General features: G+C 34.5%; 1 protein-coding gene across 1 annotated transcript in view; it reads left to right on the plus strand.

The window, feature by feature from the left end:
• LOC104866926 (cysteine-rich venom protein pseudechetoxin-like) overlaps positions 1 to 16,505 on the plus strand; it is a 76,164-nt gene that overhangs the window by 46,665 nt on the left and 12,994 nt on the right. The window contains exon 11 of the mRNA XM_019208488.1: positions 13,204 to 13,263. Coding sequence (XP_019064033.1) covers positions 13,204 to 13,263 — 60 coding nt within the window. The remainder of the gene's footprint in view (positions 1 to 13,203; positions 13,264 to 16,505) is intronic.

The following is a 16,505-nucleotide window of genomic DNA, read 5'->3' on the forward strand; positions in this document are numbered from 1 at the left end:
TGCTTCTCAAGCACAAGGTCCTGAGTTTGATCCAAATTTCTGGATATGCTTCTGTAATTCACATCATCTTGGATGGAATACAGCTTGATTATCAAAATGAAATCAGCTAGATATATACATAGCTTATCAAAAATATGTATGATTGTAGTGTTTTCCCTAATTTTGAAAGTTTTATTCAAGTGGCCAGGCATCTGTGGAATGTTTCATTTGCCACAGCCTCAAAGAAACTAAAAGATTGGTTTTCTCTATAAAATATTGAAAAAGAAGAAAATGAATCACTTATATCTTACCATATACCAAAAAAAAGTACGTGGTACTGTAAGGGTGCCTTGAGTGATTTCCAATGTTACTACTTATTATGTATCAAGTATAATTTACAAAAGGAGACACCTGGGAATCTTAGGAGTGAGGGAAGACATGGAAAGTAATATATTTTAAATATTTTAAAAACTTTTATACATCTGACCAACCTCATATTAAGACCTCGGTTTTCCCATTTTTATTATACTAATTTGTCTTTGGACACTTACAGAAATTGTAATGTTTTAAATATTTAGGACATATTTGCGGGCACTTCATAAATTTAATTATATCTCATTATAAAATTATTTAAAAGAAAGAATTGCGTGTAGATTGGTATAATATAACAAAACTATGTTTAATAACAGGCCATTAGTCAAACAGAAAAGACTATGGCAGTGAGTAGGCAGAGAGTCCTCAGACTTCCCCTGTGAAGGCCGCACCATCAAGTCCACCATGACTTCCACAGTAGTTTAGGTGAGCCCTTCCCACTCTCCAACTACTGTCTCTCAGAGGCTAAAATGTATGCTTAGAAAAAGTTAACATTTAATCATAGTTCATATTTTTACCTTGAGGAAATCTGAAATACACTACTGATTTAGATAGAAATATAAACCACTCCTGTGGCAGTTTCATTGATATAAAGAAATGACATGGATAAATATTTTTAAATGAAATATATAAATATATTAATGATATAAATATTAGTCATTATGTAATCTCTGTGTGTAATGAAATAAACCTAAACATCAAAAAATAATCTATTGTGCACTTTGGAAGCAATTGTTTTTGGTGCATCACGATGTACTCATGAAGTTCTTAGTAGGAACACAAATGTTGATTCAGGTAATCCATCCAGAAGCAATGTGCTCTGTTTGTACACATGGTTGAAGGTTATATTTACACAGGCACAAGTCAAACTTCTCAAACATGGTAGGATACTCACACACAAAGAATAATTTGTTTTGCAAGGATATTAAAGTTTAGCTCTCGGCTCCATTACCTAACTCCTAAACATTTTTAATCACCATCACCATTCCCGACCCTCAGCAGTACTAAAGCCTGAACATGCTTGGCAAGTGATATCCCACTAAGCTACCTCCCCAGATCGACTATTTTCAGTTCAAAGAACAGAAAACCTCAGCTTTGCTTGTTTTCTTCCCATTGCCATGGAAATTGCAGGACTTCATTTACCATTTGTGAAGTAGGCAGTTGGATGTTTTGTCTTCCTTCATATTCAGTTGCTTTCTTACTGTTGGAGAATATGATTTTCTTTTCTGTGTTTAGATTTATCAATATAATATACCTGGTTATCTCCTTCATCACTGCTTTACTACAACATGCTCCAAGAGAAATATTTGGTGTCTTCACACTACTTATATTATATATATGCACATGGCATTTTAAAGTTACTTGTTTTCTCATAACTGTTGTAAATGGTATCATTTATACTTAATACATTTAAAGTTAAAATGAAAACATAAAGCAAGATTGAATCATATACCTAAAGCAATAGAAGATTGTGCAAAGAGCACAAATCATCAAACCAGACAGACAGTCTCTGTACTTTCAAGCTATGAGATTTTGGATAAATTAGTTTAATTTCCATTTGCTTCAACTTCATCTTCAAAGAAAAATGAAACAACAATTATAATACTATCCTCCTAAACTGGTTGTAAACATTAATAACAGTATATAATGTGTGATTAAAAACTACATTGAATGTTCCAAAATGTTTTAAACTTATTACATTAAAAGACATATTGGTATTTATCCCCCTCAACAGACTTTCCTTTGATTCAAGCCTATGTTTCCTCTTGTTCTTGACATTTTCTGAAGCAGTTCTGGAAGTTCTCTCTCATGAATGTCTTTTGTTGTGGTGTCATGGCTGTTTCCATGCTGGATGAGATAAAAAAAAGATTTACCTTTAACAATAATTTTGACTTTGGGGAAGAGCTGCAAGTCGCACATTGCCAGATCTGGTGAGTAAGGTGATTAAGGAAACCCTGTAGTGCTTTTATTTGACATAAATCATCAATTACTTTTTTCAGGCCAGACATTCTTTCTGTAATCATCTTCAGCATTTTGTTGTTGTTGTTGTTGTTTTTCCATTTGTTTGTAATTCATTTCAACATTTGCTATAAATGCTCTGGACAAATTTTGGTTTAGTTGCTTGTTTCCAATAAAAATAGTTACACATACACACATGAATTAATCAAAATAAATACATCTCGGTTTCTGCTATACTAATTGATTTTCTGAGTACATTTATATTGCATTCTCTCATGCTTTCTTGTGATTACTAAAACTGTATAGTGAGAGAAACAATGAAAAACCCACTGACAATCTACTTTGAGTCTATCACTGCAATGGAGTCTCCCCCGTTTCCTTTAATTTTTACAAAGTAAGGATTCTTAACTAAAAATGATAAATTAAAAGTCAGAAAAAGTACCAACTTTGACTAAGTTTTTAAAACTAGTAAATTTCAAAATTGCCATTTTAAAAGTTTGAATTTTAGAAGACTTTCTTCTTTTTACAAGCATCATACTTTTCCCAGTGGGAAAATTAAAGCACAGATTAGAGAAATGCCTTACTTGAATGACAAGAAGGATGCAGAATAAGCAGACATTTTCTTTTCCTCTACAGAATTCAATTTTTTGTTCATTACATGTTCCAAAAATGTCACACTGGCTTTCTTCTTGTGGGACATAATTTTTTTGTTCTTTCCTAATAACTTTCCTCGTTAAATGCAATAACACAACAGTGATAAGACACATGGGTTGAATTACCCTGTGTCACAGAAAAATCAGAGGTAACCAAAAGTCACAGAATTCAGCTTCACCTGAATATTGTTCTAAAATTCACAGATAAGCAGCCTCGCAAAGCAGATCACATCATCCTGAGAGTCCAGAAAATTTTTGTAGGACAAGGAGTCTTTTGTGGGCATTTGTTTCCTTTAAAATAGTCCAGGAACATTCAGAATGGTTGTTTCTGACTGTGGTTTTTGTTTGCTTGTTTTTAATTTGTAATGTTGGTGTTTTTGGGGCAGTCCTGAAGAATGAACCCAGAGGCCTTCTACTAAACTACACTCTCAGTAACTTTTATTTTTCACTAAATTTCCAAGACTGACAATGAATTTTCTAACTCTTGGCTCAGCCTCCCAAATAGCTGGGATTACAAGTGGACACCACCACACCTTGCTGACTTGGGTATTCTTCAGTGTCTCCAAGGCAACACCTAATGTCACTAAGTATGTCTGCCCCTCTTAAGTCTGGTTATAGTTAAAGATGTATAAACTATCCAAAAGGATCAAAAAAAATCAAATTTTCCCTAGTCCCAGGATATTTCCACCTTCACCCACCAACCATTTCTTGCCACACCCTCACCAAACAGGCAGGAACATAAACAGACAAGATGTCATGAGAACCAAACTTTCTTCCAGTGGTATGTATTTATAAACAGGAGAAGAGAAGGCTCTGTACGTTGGAATAGCAATGCTGAAATTATAGTTGAGCCAATGCAATCAATTATAATTTTAAAAGTCTAATAAATATTACTTTTGATGCTTGTTTTATTTCACACAAAGATTTAAACCAGTAATCTTACCATGCTATCTATATACATAGCTTCAGAAATAAAATGACCAACTCATGCTAACTTTCCAGAAGACCCAAAGGAATTTTATATCAGACATAAAGGTAATGTGAATAACATTTCTATAAATAAGAGTACCTGATACTATTTTCAGAGGGTTAATACTATTTGAATACATCATCAAATTTATCACAAATAATAGTGACAGTTCATAACTGGAGGTTTCAAAATGAAATTAATATTTTTTTAATTTGTGTGTTGAATTTTAAATGCTATTTCTTTTTTCTCAGAAAGATTAATGAAGGAAACATTCATTTTTTAAAAGAGTAAAAGTAAAGTCATTGTAAAAATCTTCAATTTATAAATAGATAAAGTATTACTTTAGAATATTCATTATATTGAAATTCTTATGGCAGAATATGATTCCTTCAATTAAGACCCTAGGGGGAAAAGAAAAGATTATTTTTAAAGGCAATAACAAAGCAAAAACATAGAGAGGCCTATACAGCTTTAAAAGTTAACAGTAATCTTCTATTTGTGATAACAAATGTACTTGCATGGGCTATGTACACTCTTTAAAATGAAATTAAAACTTTTTGAAAAGCGGCTTGATTTCATAAGTATTTTCAGAGCTGTGGCCATGTAATTTATCTCTGAACAGTTTGTTGAATATTTTGATAAAATTTTTATAAAATATAACACATACTTTAGTAATTTTACAAGTATCTGGCTTTTAAAAATGATATTCCACTCCACTTTAAAATCCCACTATTATAATAATCCCAAAGCATACTTATTCTATGTAGTTTAATTAAATTTTTTTGGTGTTCAAAATGTAACCTATATTATATATTTAAGACACATCATTCCAAGAAAGAAGCAAAGAAGGAAGAAAAGGGGAAGGAGAAAAGAAATAAACATAATTAAAGGAAGAAAGATTTTAAAAACACAAGCAGAAGATAGACAGACTAGTATATTTTTATTAGAAAGCAAACTTATTTTTAAATGAGTTGTATTAATGATGTGACAGAGATGATGACATATAATAACACTACTCCAATAATATTTTTTTCTTTTTATTGAGTTTATTGGTACAACCTAGGTATATAATACAATTACATTCATCATTGGGATTCTGTACCTTTACATAATAGGTCTTGATTCTCATTTTTTCCCCTTGTCCCTGCCCTTCCTTCACCCCCTCCTCCCCTCCCCATTTACAAACACTTTATTTCCATTTTTCAGTTTCTCATATTTTTTTCTCTCCCTTACTACCTTTCCCCCACCCTTCCCACTTTCCCTACACCTTTAGCCCTTTACTTCCTATTTCACATTATTAATTATCTCATTAGGATCCTGTGTACTATTATACTTTTTCACACCAAAGAAACTATTCGGTATTTCAGTTAAAGAAATCCCTGTATGAACATTAAAAATAGGGAATCCTAAAACAAAACTGAAAAGGAAAGTAAAAGAGAAAAGGCAATGATGTAACATTAAAATAATTCTTAATTCTGAAGATGAAAATGGTCCCTGAACATATTTAAATTGCTTCTGGCTCTTATAGTCTTATCTTAATCTTTTTTTCATTATTTAGAGAATACTTTATTAGTTTCTGTAGTCAAACCCATGTAGATATGACCTTACATATTTAGTATGATGTTTTACCCCTGTACACATGGAAAAAAATAAAAATAAATTAACATTTCTAGACCAATATGGTTGTCCATTTCTGTACAATGCCAATTCAACACAGTAAATTGGGATGACTTTTTCCAAAGTTGGCAGCACCGTTAAAGTTTCCCAAAATTCAATTTATATATATGTGTGTGTGTGTGTGTGTGTGTGTATAGATATATATATATATATAAAGACTAATAATAGTATGTTATGCATCGATAGCAACAGCTTTTCCAGGTTCTGCAGTCATCTGAACAAAATTATAGACATTCAGCACATTCCATTAAAAAAAAAAAGCCAAAGAAAAGAATAATATCCAGACAACAGCAAAGTTCTATTGCTGTTGTGGTACCTGGCACCATTTTTTCTATTAGCCTCTTAATCATCATCTGGAAAGAGAACATTCTAGAGTAATATCATTAAATGTAGCTCTGATAAAGCATGGTCCCTACTATGTATCATAAAGCAGGTACTAGATATTTTACATTCATAGAGGTATGATACAGTACCATCCTACATCAATAATACTAGATTCAGTTTTGGTTTGAAATTTACTTGTCTGTCAATAAGATTGCTACCCCTGTTTTTTTCTGGGCTCCTGTCACATGGAGAATTGTTTTCTATCTTTTCACTTTCAGTCTATGGACTTCCTTTTGCACTAGGTGTGTTTCTTGTATACAACATGTTGTTGGATTTTGCTTTTTATTCCATTTTGCCAGTCTATTTCTCTTGATTGGTGAGTTGAGGCCATTGACATTGCTGGTTATGACTGATATGTACTGACTTATTATTGATATGTTATTGGCCTTTTGTTGACTCTTTTTACTTTTTCACCTTCTGCTTTTAATTTCTTGTCTTGCCTATTTGATTTGCTCTGTTGGCCCTCATGGTGTTGTTGCCTTCATTGTTTTTTTCTAGGATCTTGTTTAGAACTCCTTGTAGGGCTGGTTTGGTATTCATGTAGTTTCTCAGGTGTTCTTTGTCGTGGAAGTGTTTTATTTCCCCACCCATTTTGAAAGAGAGTTTTGCTGGATACATCAGTCTAGGTTGGAGGTTGTTCTCTTTTAGTACTTGAGATATCTCATTCCAGGCACTCCTTGCCCCAAGGGTTTGTGTTGAAAAGTCTGCTGTGATTCTGATGGGCTTTCCTTTGTGTGTGATTTGTTTCTTTTCTCTTACTGCTTGTAGTATTTTGTTCTTCTGTTGGGTTTCTGGGATCTTGATTATTATATGTCTAGGTGTAGATTTTTTTTGATTGTAGCTAGTTGGGGTCCTATATGCCTCAGTTATCTGAATGTCAAATTCTTCCCCTCTGTTTGGGAAGTTTTCTGTCATTAATTGTTTGAACAGCTTTTTAAAGTCATTTGTATTTTCTCCTGCTACTTCATGGATCCCTATCAGTCTTATGTTATTCTTCTTTGCATCATCTATAAGTTGTTGGATCAATTTCTCATGATCTCTTACTGTTTTTAAGAGACCTCTCTTTTCATGGTCACTGACTGCAATCTTATCTTCTATATCTGATAGCCTATCTTCACATTCTTTTATTCTGTTGCATACACTTTCAATAGAGTGTTTAATCTCCTGGATATCTGCTTGAATCTGTTTTATGGATTCCATTTCTTTCCTATGTTGAGCATTTATTTTTTCCATTTCTTTCTTATGCTGGGCCTTCATGGCTTCTATCATGGTCCTGAGATCATCTATTTTTTTGTCAGTTTCTGCTCTAGAGTCTCGAATCACGACTTCCATTTTGCTCACTATCTCTATGGTTATCTGGGAAATTATTTCTGTTTTGAATTTTTCTAGAGCCTGATTGATCTGTTTTGTTACTTCCTGTGATTTGAGTTCAGGGTATCCTGGTGGTTCACTATCGGCCTTTTCATCCTCATTTGCCCTACTGTTTGCCATTGGTCCACTGGAAGTCTGTCCTTGTGTCTTGATTAAGTATTTTCTCATTTTAATTTTTGTTGTAGGACTGTCCTTGGTTTAATCTCTGGGTTATCACCCAAATCTTCCTGATATAGTTGCTCCCTAGCTTCTGTATCTCTAACAACCCACAGACATTCTCATCTTTATAACATCAGAGAAAACAGCTCACCAAATCAACGGCAATGCTTTACCCCAAATGATACAATCAGCAACACATTAAGATCAAGCACAACTTGAACACTGACCACCAGTAGTAGTCACTAGTCTATCACCCTTAAATCATTTGAATTAAATTGAAATCAAGAAGCAGTCCAGAACATGTCTGCAGTGAACAAAATTTCAATATAGTGTATTTAGCATTTAATGGCTCAGACAGAGCGAGGACGCAAGACCCCTGATCTCAGTTAGCTGATGGCTGAACCCCCTGATGCTGACTGACCTCAGGCTGCAAGGCCTAGATTGAGTTCCCCATCCTGAATGGTTGAACTCCGCAATGTTCTATTACAGGTTTCCCATGCTCTTTCTTTAAAGATGTTCAAAATTGGTAACTCAGAAAAATACCCTTGATGACCACCTCTGTCTTTGCAGAGTGGGTCCAAAGACTGGCATAGTCATGAGGTCTGGGGGGGGCTTATTGGGGTTCAGGGGTGCCCGCGCGGCTACCTTCCCTGTGCTTGAGTGATGGCTGCTGGGTCAGGAGCAGGTGTGGCTCTCCTTCCCGCGGTGGATCGGGGCCCAGCCTACCTCCCGGCGCTTGAGTGATGGTGGCTGGGTCAGGAGCAGGCATGGTTCTCCTCCCTCCAATAATATTCTTAAAGCAAGCAAATTTAGAATACCATAGGAATTGTTTTTTAACAAAAATTATGGAAAAATCTTGAAGCAAAATTCATATTGCAAAATTCCTCCAATTTTTGGTTGCATAATCTCTATCTCCACTGCTATGGCATTTTTTTCTAATATGAGAGAGTAATCCATTAAAGTTTTTATTTTCTCCAAGAAAGCCCTATAGAAGCGATTGGCACATAGCTTGCTTGCTCTCTAAGTGAATCTCTGAAAGGCAGTGGAACTGGTGACTGGTAAAGTGTATCTAGAAAGTAGCATGAAATGCTTTGCTTTGTAGTCAAAAATAGGAGTACTGTACAAGGAAAATGTGATGTTAATCATTGGTAAAATTCCGAGTTACATAAATATTTAAACCTATGTTTGTGATCTGAAGATATAATCTTCAATAGTATTTAAGTCATAGATAAATCACTTTTTTTTCCAGTACTGGGAATGTATCCACAGCCTTCAGCATGCCAGGCAGGTGTAGCAGTGTGCTACACCCTCACTTCTATTTTTTAAATTATGATAGATTATCTAGAAATGTCCTGTTTTAACTATTATTAGGCACAGTAGCATTAAGTATATTCATAAGGTACCACCATCACTGCTATCCACCTCCAGAAATTTTTTATCTCCCCAAAATGAAACTACAGAAGTTAAAACTCTAACTCCTCATTCCTTCTTTCTTCTAGCTCCTGGCAAACACTCTTCCATTTCCTTTCTCTATGTACTTAACTACTCAAAATAACTTCACAAAAAATAAATATATACATATGCAAAAATCATACGTATACAAAATGTCCTTTGTTTCTGGTTTGTTTCCCTCAATCTTATGAGCGGACATAATTTCACTGAGATTTCAACTATGTAGAGGTTCAACCATTCTACAATATTGTAGACCATGTTAGCTTTTGATTTTTAAGCTTAAGTTCCATTGTGTATACACTATGTTTTATGTATCCAATCATACATTAATAGACATTTGGGTTGTTTGCGCCTCTTGGCTACTGTGAATAATGCTGCTGGGAACACTGCAGCACAATATCTGCTCTAGTTTCTGCTTTCATCTCTTTTGAGCATGTACACCAAGTGGAATTCCTGGATAGTATTGCACTGTCATGTTAACTCATCAGTGGTTTCCACAGTGGTTGCACCACTTTATGTTTCTATGAGTAATCCAAAACCACTTCAGTTTTCCCACACTCTCACCAACACTTATTACTTTCTGGGATTGTCTGTCTGTTTTGGCAACAGCTATCCTAATGGATGTGAAGTGGTATTTCACATTTTATTGTAATTTTCATTAGAATTTTCCTAGTCATTAGTACTGTTGAGAACCTTTTTACATGCTTAATGGCCATCTATATGTCTCTTTTGTAAAAATACCCATCCTAGTCTTTTACCCAGTACTGACATTGAGTAGCTGGGATTTTTTGGTGTAGATGTGTAGTAGTTCTCTATTAACCTCTATATCAGTTATATGAAGCACCAGAAGTCTCCAGCTGCCAGATCCGGTGAATAAGGTGGACAAGGACACACTGTAATGTTATATGAGACTGCTTTCCCATTGGATGGCATTTGGCAGCATCATTAATTGTATTTTTTATTATGTCTTATAAAGACAGATGGTTTCTATCTGTGACTGGGGATATAGCTTATTGTGAAGGCCCCGGATTTAATTCCCAGTACCTCACTGGAAATATAATTAGTGTTATATTTACCCATTCTTGTAGTCTGAAAGGGAAAAAATGTTTCAAAGCATTCAATGCTTACATATTTCCTATCATTTCCTTAAAAAATGTATATTTAAAAATACTCTGCAAAAGATCTAACAGTAGAGTATTTATCATTTTAACACAATAGAAGTTCTATTTGTATTCAGAGTCATGAGGAGAATCTGAAGAGAATGCTTAGATATACCCTTGAGACTTTTTAATAATTTCTAAAATTAAAATAACCTGTAAGAGAAAGATTTCAGTTGTTTAGCTCTTATCACAACTTTTTGAATTATAATAAATCAACCCCTATATTTGAAAGATGAAAAATCTGACTCTACAGTTCTAACTGTAAAATGTCACATGGTCAGAAAATATTAGATCCAAATCTCCCAGTCCAGGACTTTCCCATCTGTGCTCTTATGACAGATGTTTGTCCTCATACTATACAGATCTGAGTAGAAGAAAATTCCAAGTTGCTAGACTAGTATACTTCTCATAAATGTTTCAAAAATGTATCACAGGACTCAAGGGAAGATTCTGCATTATATATAATCTCCATCTTTGCTGTTGAGTATTTGAAGATCCTCTAGAGCAAGTCTTTAGAATGTCAAGAGAAGATGTTTTAAACCTGTCATTTGCATGATGCTTGAATCATATCTCTCTACACTATGCCATTAGATGATAAATTTTTTTTAAATAAAATTCAAGCAAGAAGTGCAAGCAACTAAATGTTTTGAAGGGAAGGGGATAATTTTCTTTTTCTACTTATTTTATTTCAATTAATTTTTCAATCCCGCCTAACAAATGTTGAGTATATGCCAAGAATTGTTAAAATGAGTAAGATACAATTTTACATGTCACTTTATCAACATCTAAGAGAGGACTGCATATGCCATCATCCCTTAGTGTCTCAAAGCTTAGATCAAGAACCCCAGAATACACTCGTGGACACCAAAATCCACTGATCCTTAAGCCCCTGTGTAAAAGGTCATAGTGTTCACATATAATCCACACACAGCTTCCAGTGCACTTTAAATCATCACCAGGCTACTTAGAATAGTAACAAAAATGCTATGTAAAGAGTTGTACTATTTAGGAAATAATGACAAGGAAAAAGACTGTAACGTTAATACGGACACAACCATGCTAGGCCTACCTCCAAAGTATGTCCTGTTCAGTTATTTGAATCTGCTGATATGGAGGCTGTGAATACCCCGGGTCAGGGCATGAGGTGGGAGGAGATTAGTGTAATCAATCTCTTCAACCTATTCCTTGGAAAATTTGAATTTTAAAGAGTTGTAAAAGATGGAAATAAGCTAACAATTACCAGATTTGGTCTTTCTGGAAATTATGGGCCTGAAGTACTAATAAGATCATTTTGGGAAGGGGAACGCCATTATGTTTGAGACTTCAGAGCCACATTTAAAATACCTCAGGCTAATTACTGTTAATTTTGGGGATGAACTTATTTTTGATAATGAGAATGGACTAAGGAAGGTCTAGAGTTCCTGCTGTTAATGAAATTACATTGAGTTGATACATTTCTATGTGATGGTTTTCTTTTTGAAAATTTAGTATTAAGGACTCAAAATCCATCCTCCACCTGAGATTCCTGACTACTGGAAATCTTTAACCAATCACAGTAGTTTTTTCCTTTTTATTTTCATAATTTTGATTAGACATTGTTTTGATTTTTTTGTAAACATATTTCATCTTAACATAGCTTTTTCTGATCTTTAAAATTTTAATCAAAGATAGAATCCCATTTTTAATTAAAGAAGTAACAAAACCACCTTTCCCCATTCCTTTAGGAAATAGCTCTATTGCCAAAGTGAAGAGATAGATAATAATTCATCTTGTTACATAATGGGGTTGTGTTTTGCAGAGGAATTGTTTTCTTTGTAAAATTTGAATTTCAAGGGATGTCAGTGTTCATTTATGCCATTTCTGCATTCCAAGATGGTTCTATTCCATTTTAGAAATTTGAAATATGTAATTTGAAATTCTTAAATAAAATTTGGGCTTAATTTTATTTAAAAAAAAAAGATGGAAATAGTTGATACATTGGTATTAGGTCCTAAGATGGTAAGTACTGATAGGTTTGCTCTTAAGATCAAACTCTTGGTGGTCCTCATTAATCTTTAAAAGTATAAAACAGCTCAGAAACTCAGAATATTTGAAAACTGCTGCCATAAAATATTTTATTCATTCTATATAATAAAATAACTTCACTTTATGCCTCAAAGATGTTAGAATAGAGAGACAGTTACTCAGATAATTTTGTATTCTTCCAGAAACACAATGTCACTATTTGACAAAAAAGAGGATGGAACTTATTTCAAAAACCTTCCCTAAGTAAACTATAGTCATATATTTGTGTGTCGCTAGTACTGAGCAAATGGCTCATGTCCCAATTTGCTCAGGAAAAAATGTATTGACTTGGAAAATAAACAAAGAAAACAAAACCCATGAAAAAAGGGAGCACTTCAGAATTCTTAATAGTCCAAAACATAACTCATGCAGATTGTGGACTTATCACTGAAAATCCCATGTTAATATTGTAGTTTTGTAGTTAAGAATGAAGCTTAAATGGAGGAGAGCATGTTGAGATCTAGATATGCTGTCCTAACAGCTATGAAACTTGAGTATACAGAAGGTCTGTGTGTGGAATTTGTTTAAAATTCAGATATTTGACTACCCCTTGAAAGATTCTAGTTATAAAGGACCTGCTGTCTACATTTTAACCAGCTTCCCAGATATGGCTGGTGTATAGTGTCTATAGATCAAGTTCTGAGAAGCATTGTACAGTACAAAGAAAAATTGAGATGCTTAATGAGATCATAGGAATCAAATGCTAAAAACAGTTCTAAATTGTGAGGGATGGTTTGTTTTTTCTGTTTATATGTAAGTAGATGTTATACCAGAATGACATTAAAATAACAATAATAAATTAATCTACTATTTAGTAAGGAAGAATAAGGTGAGTTGATTGTAAAAGTGTTTGGAGAGTGAACGTGGGTGGGTAGGTGCATTGCACAGAGGAAGGCTATTGTCACTGTTGATTGGGAGGTATAACAAGTACAAATCGCTTGTGAAGGTGTCTACCCTTTATGATGTGCAGAACTTAATGAACCTGTGTTTTCCTCTTTTAAAGATGTATGCACTCCATCTGCTCTTATGTCTGGTATCTGTTCTCCATGACTCCATACAACAGGTAGGCATCATGAGCATGGCACAGAAGAAAAGCAGATAGAAGCTGTCTCTTCATGCAGCCCCTAAACATGCAAGAAGTGTCCATAAATACATTTTTGTCATCTAACCCTCAGAGTAGCTAATCTTCATTAATCTGTGAAGAAAAATAAGGCTTTCAGGAATGAAAGAATACATTGTGTTATTTATATTTAAAAGTAGCAAGCAAAATATATATAACCTATATATTTATGGTGTGGTACTAGATTTTAAAGTGAGATTCAGAAATTCTCTCTGGAAAAAATGATTTTACTTTTTTGGCTTTCTGCTTCCTTTCTAGCAATATTTTTCTGTTTTGTTAGCTTATTAATTTTAAAACATCAATTTTAAAATGTTACATATGCAACAGAACACTATTAAGCCTTAAGGAAGGAAATCCCGCATTTTGTGATAACATACATGAGACTGGAGGACATCACATTAAGTAAAATATAGATGTAGGAAAAAAGGTACTATATGATCTCATTTACATGTGAAATCTGAAATAACCAAACTCACAGAAGCAGCAAGCAGAAAGGTGGATGCCAGGGAGAAGGGGATTGTAAATTGGGAAGCTGTAGGTTCAAGGGTACAAAGTTAAACAAGATAAATAAGTTCTGGAGATCTAATGTACAGCATGTCAACTATAGACCATGATATTGTATTATATGCTTGAAGTTTATTAAGAGGCTAGATCTTAGTGTGCTCATTATAGAAAGAAAAAAGAAAACAAAGAGAACAGTTACTACATGAGGTGGTAGATATGTACTTACCTTGATTTTTTGTCAGATTTTTATTGCTAGGAGAAAGCACTGACATATACAACTTAAAGGAGAAAAGGTTCATTTAACTTACAGTTTCAGGGGGTTCAGTCATAGTTAGTTGACTTCAAAGCAGAGAGAGATTCTCAAAAGACACATCCCTATGAACCATTTCATCTAGACAGCCCTCATCTTCTAAAAGTACATTAGACTATGAACATCATGGATTAATCCACTGATGAGTACAATAGCTCCATGTCCCAGTCACCTTCTGAGAGCCCTATTCTGAGCACATGAGACTTCTGGGGGCATTTTAGATCTAACCCATAACAGTAGTTATCACATGAAAATCACAATACAATGTTCAGTATTCTAAAACAATAAATTATCCACCATAAATACACAAAATTTCAATGTAACACTTATGTCTTAACACCAGAAATAAATTCTTGCCAAGTATGGTGGTCCACACCAAAATTCCAAGACTTTGAGAGGCTGAGGCCAGAAGACTGTAAGTTTGAGCCCCGCCTGGGCAACTTATGAAGACCCTGTCTCAACTTCAACATAAAAAATAGAAGGCTAGTAAGAAGGAGAGAGAGAGAGAGAGAGAGAGAGAGAGAAGGGGGAGGGAGAGAGAGACGAGAAACAGAGAGACAGAGAGAAGAAAGAAGGGAAGCAAAGCTGTCTTTGGAGAATCACTGTACAAGCTTTGTGGATAACCCCAGAAAGCAATATTTCATTATGAAATTTAGACCAAAGACTGAATGCTTTCATTTGTACCTACTTCATACTTAGGATAGCATTTCATTGTCTGACTTAAACTCTGAAAATGAAGAGATACAGAATGTAATCCTTCCTCTTCACAATGTAGCAAGGTCACCAGTAATACCATCTGCAAGCAATATGCTGAAAACGGTAAGATGAACACGCAGAAGAGAAGACAATAAAACCCTTCAGCAACATTTCCTCTCAACCTAGAAGCAACCTTTAAGGCTCATTTCTAATTAATCTATGGAAGGTTTTATTCAAACTTCAGGTTCTACTGTTTCATTTTCTAAGAACATGCTTATCACACCTTCCCTAAGCCATTCTGTCCACTTGAAATACCCAATTTCCTTTTACACCATCCCATCTCTCTTGATAGAAGAGAGTATTTGTATTTGGAAGCTCATATCAAATGTTCTGTTTTATACAAATTCTTCATAATACTGCCAATCAGATGTAATTTATTTGGGGAAGGGAAGAGGATGTTCAACATAATTGTTCTCCCAATTCTTTTGAACCCCTAAGCTTCTGTTGACACATTCTGTTTTTGTTGTTGTTATTGTGAGAAGATCTGATGTAGGTATACCCCACTTGAAAATATCATGTTACTCGTACACCTCTTATAGTTCTAACACAGTGCTGAGTTTGTAGTAGTTTTTAATTTAATTTTATTTTTTTCAGCTTTAATTGAGTTTATTTATACATTTTAGGGATACAGTACAGTTACATTCATTGTTGGGATCTTGTGCCTCTACATGACAAGTCTTGATTCTCATTTTTTCCCCTAACCTTTGCGTTCCCTTGACTCCCTCCTCCCCTCCCCACCTACAAACACTTTATTTTCATCTTTTCACTCTCTCACATTTTTTTCCCTTTTTACACTTCCCCCACCCATCCCACCTTCCCTACACCTTTAGCTCCTTTCTTCCCATTTCTAAATGTCAGTAATCTTATTAGAATCTTATGCATTGTTGCAGATTACTCACACCAGGGAAACTATTCGGTATTTACACATGTGTGACTTATTTATTTCATTTAGGAGTATATCTTCAATTTCAATATGTATCCATTTTCCAATGAATGAATCTATTTTCTCATTCTTTATGACTGAGTAATATTCCATTTTATAGAAAAACCACATCTTCTTTATCCAGTTTCCAATGGATGGACAAATGGGCTGTTTCCAAGATTTAGCTATTACAAACTGTGCCGCTATAAACATGGGTGCACATACTTCTCTGTGATATGATTCTTTTAGTTCTCTTGGGAAGATACCCAGCAGAAGGATGGCTGGGTCAAATGGAACCTCCAGCCCAAGCTCTTTGAGGTATCTCCATATTGATTTCCATAGTGGTTGCATCAGTTTGCACTCCCACCAACAATGGAGAAGGGGTCCTTTCTCCCCACAACCCTGCCAACATTTGTTATTGTGTGCTTTCTTGATAGCAGCCATTCTTTGTGGGATGAGGTGGAATCTCAGTGTTGTTTTCATCTGCATCTCTTGAACGACCAGTTATGTGGAACATTTTTTCAAATATTTTCTTGCTGCTTTTACTTCTTTGTCTGAGAAATGTCTGTTCATTTCGGATGCCCATTTTTGAATCGGGTCTTTATGTTTGGGGGGGCTGATTGTTTTGAGTTCTTTATATATCCTTGATAATACTCCTTTGTCTGAGGAACAGCTGGTAAAAATTTTTTCCCA

This window comes from Fukomys damarensis, unplaced genomic scaffold (genome assembly GCF_012274545.1).
Source record: "Fukomys damarensis isolate Sample0158 unplaced genomic scaffold, DMR_v1.0_HiC HiC_scaffold_14, whole genome shotgun sequence".
Taxonomy (NCBI): Eukaryota; Metazoa; Chordata; class Mammalia; order Rodentia; family Bathyergidae; genus Fukomys; species Fukomys damarensis.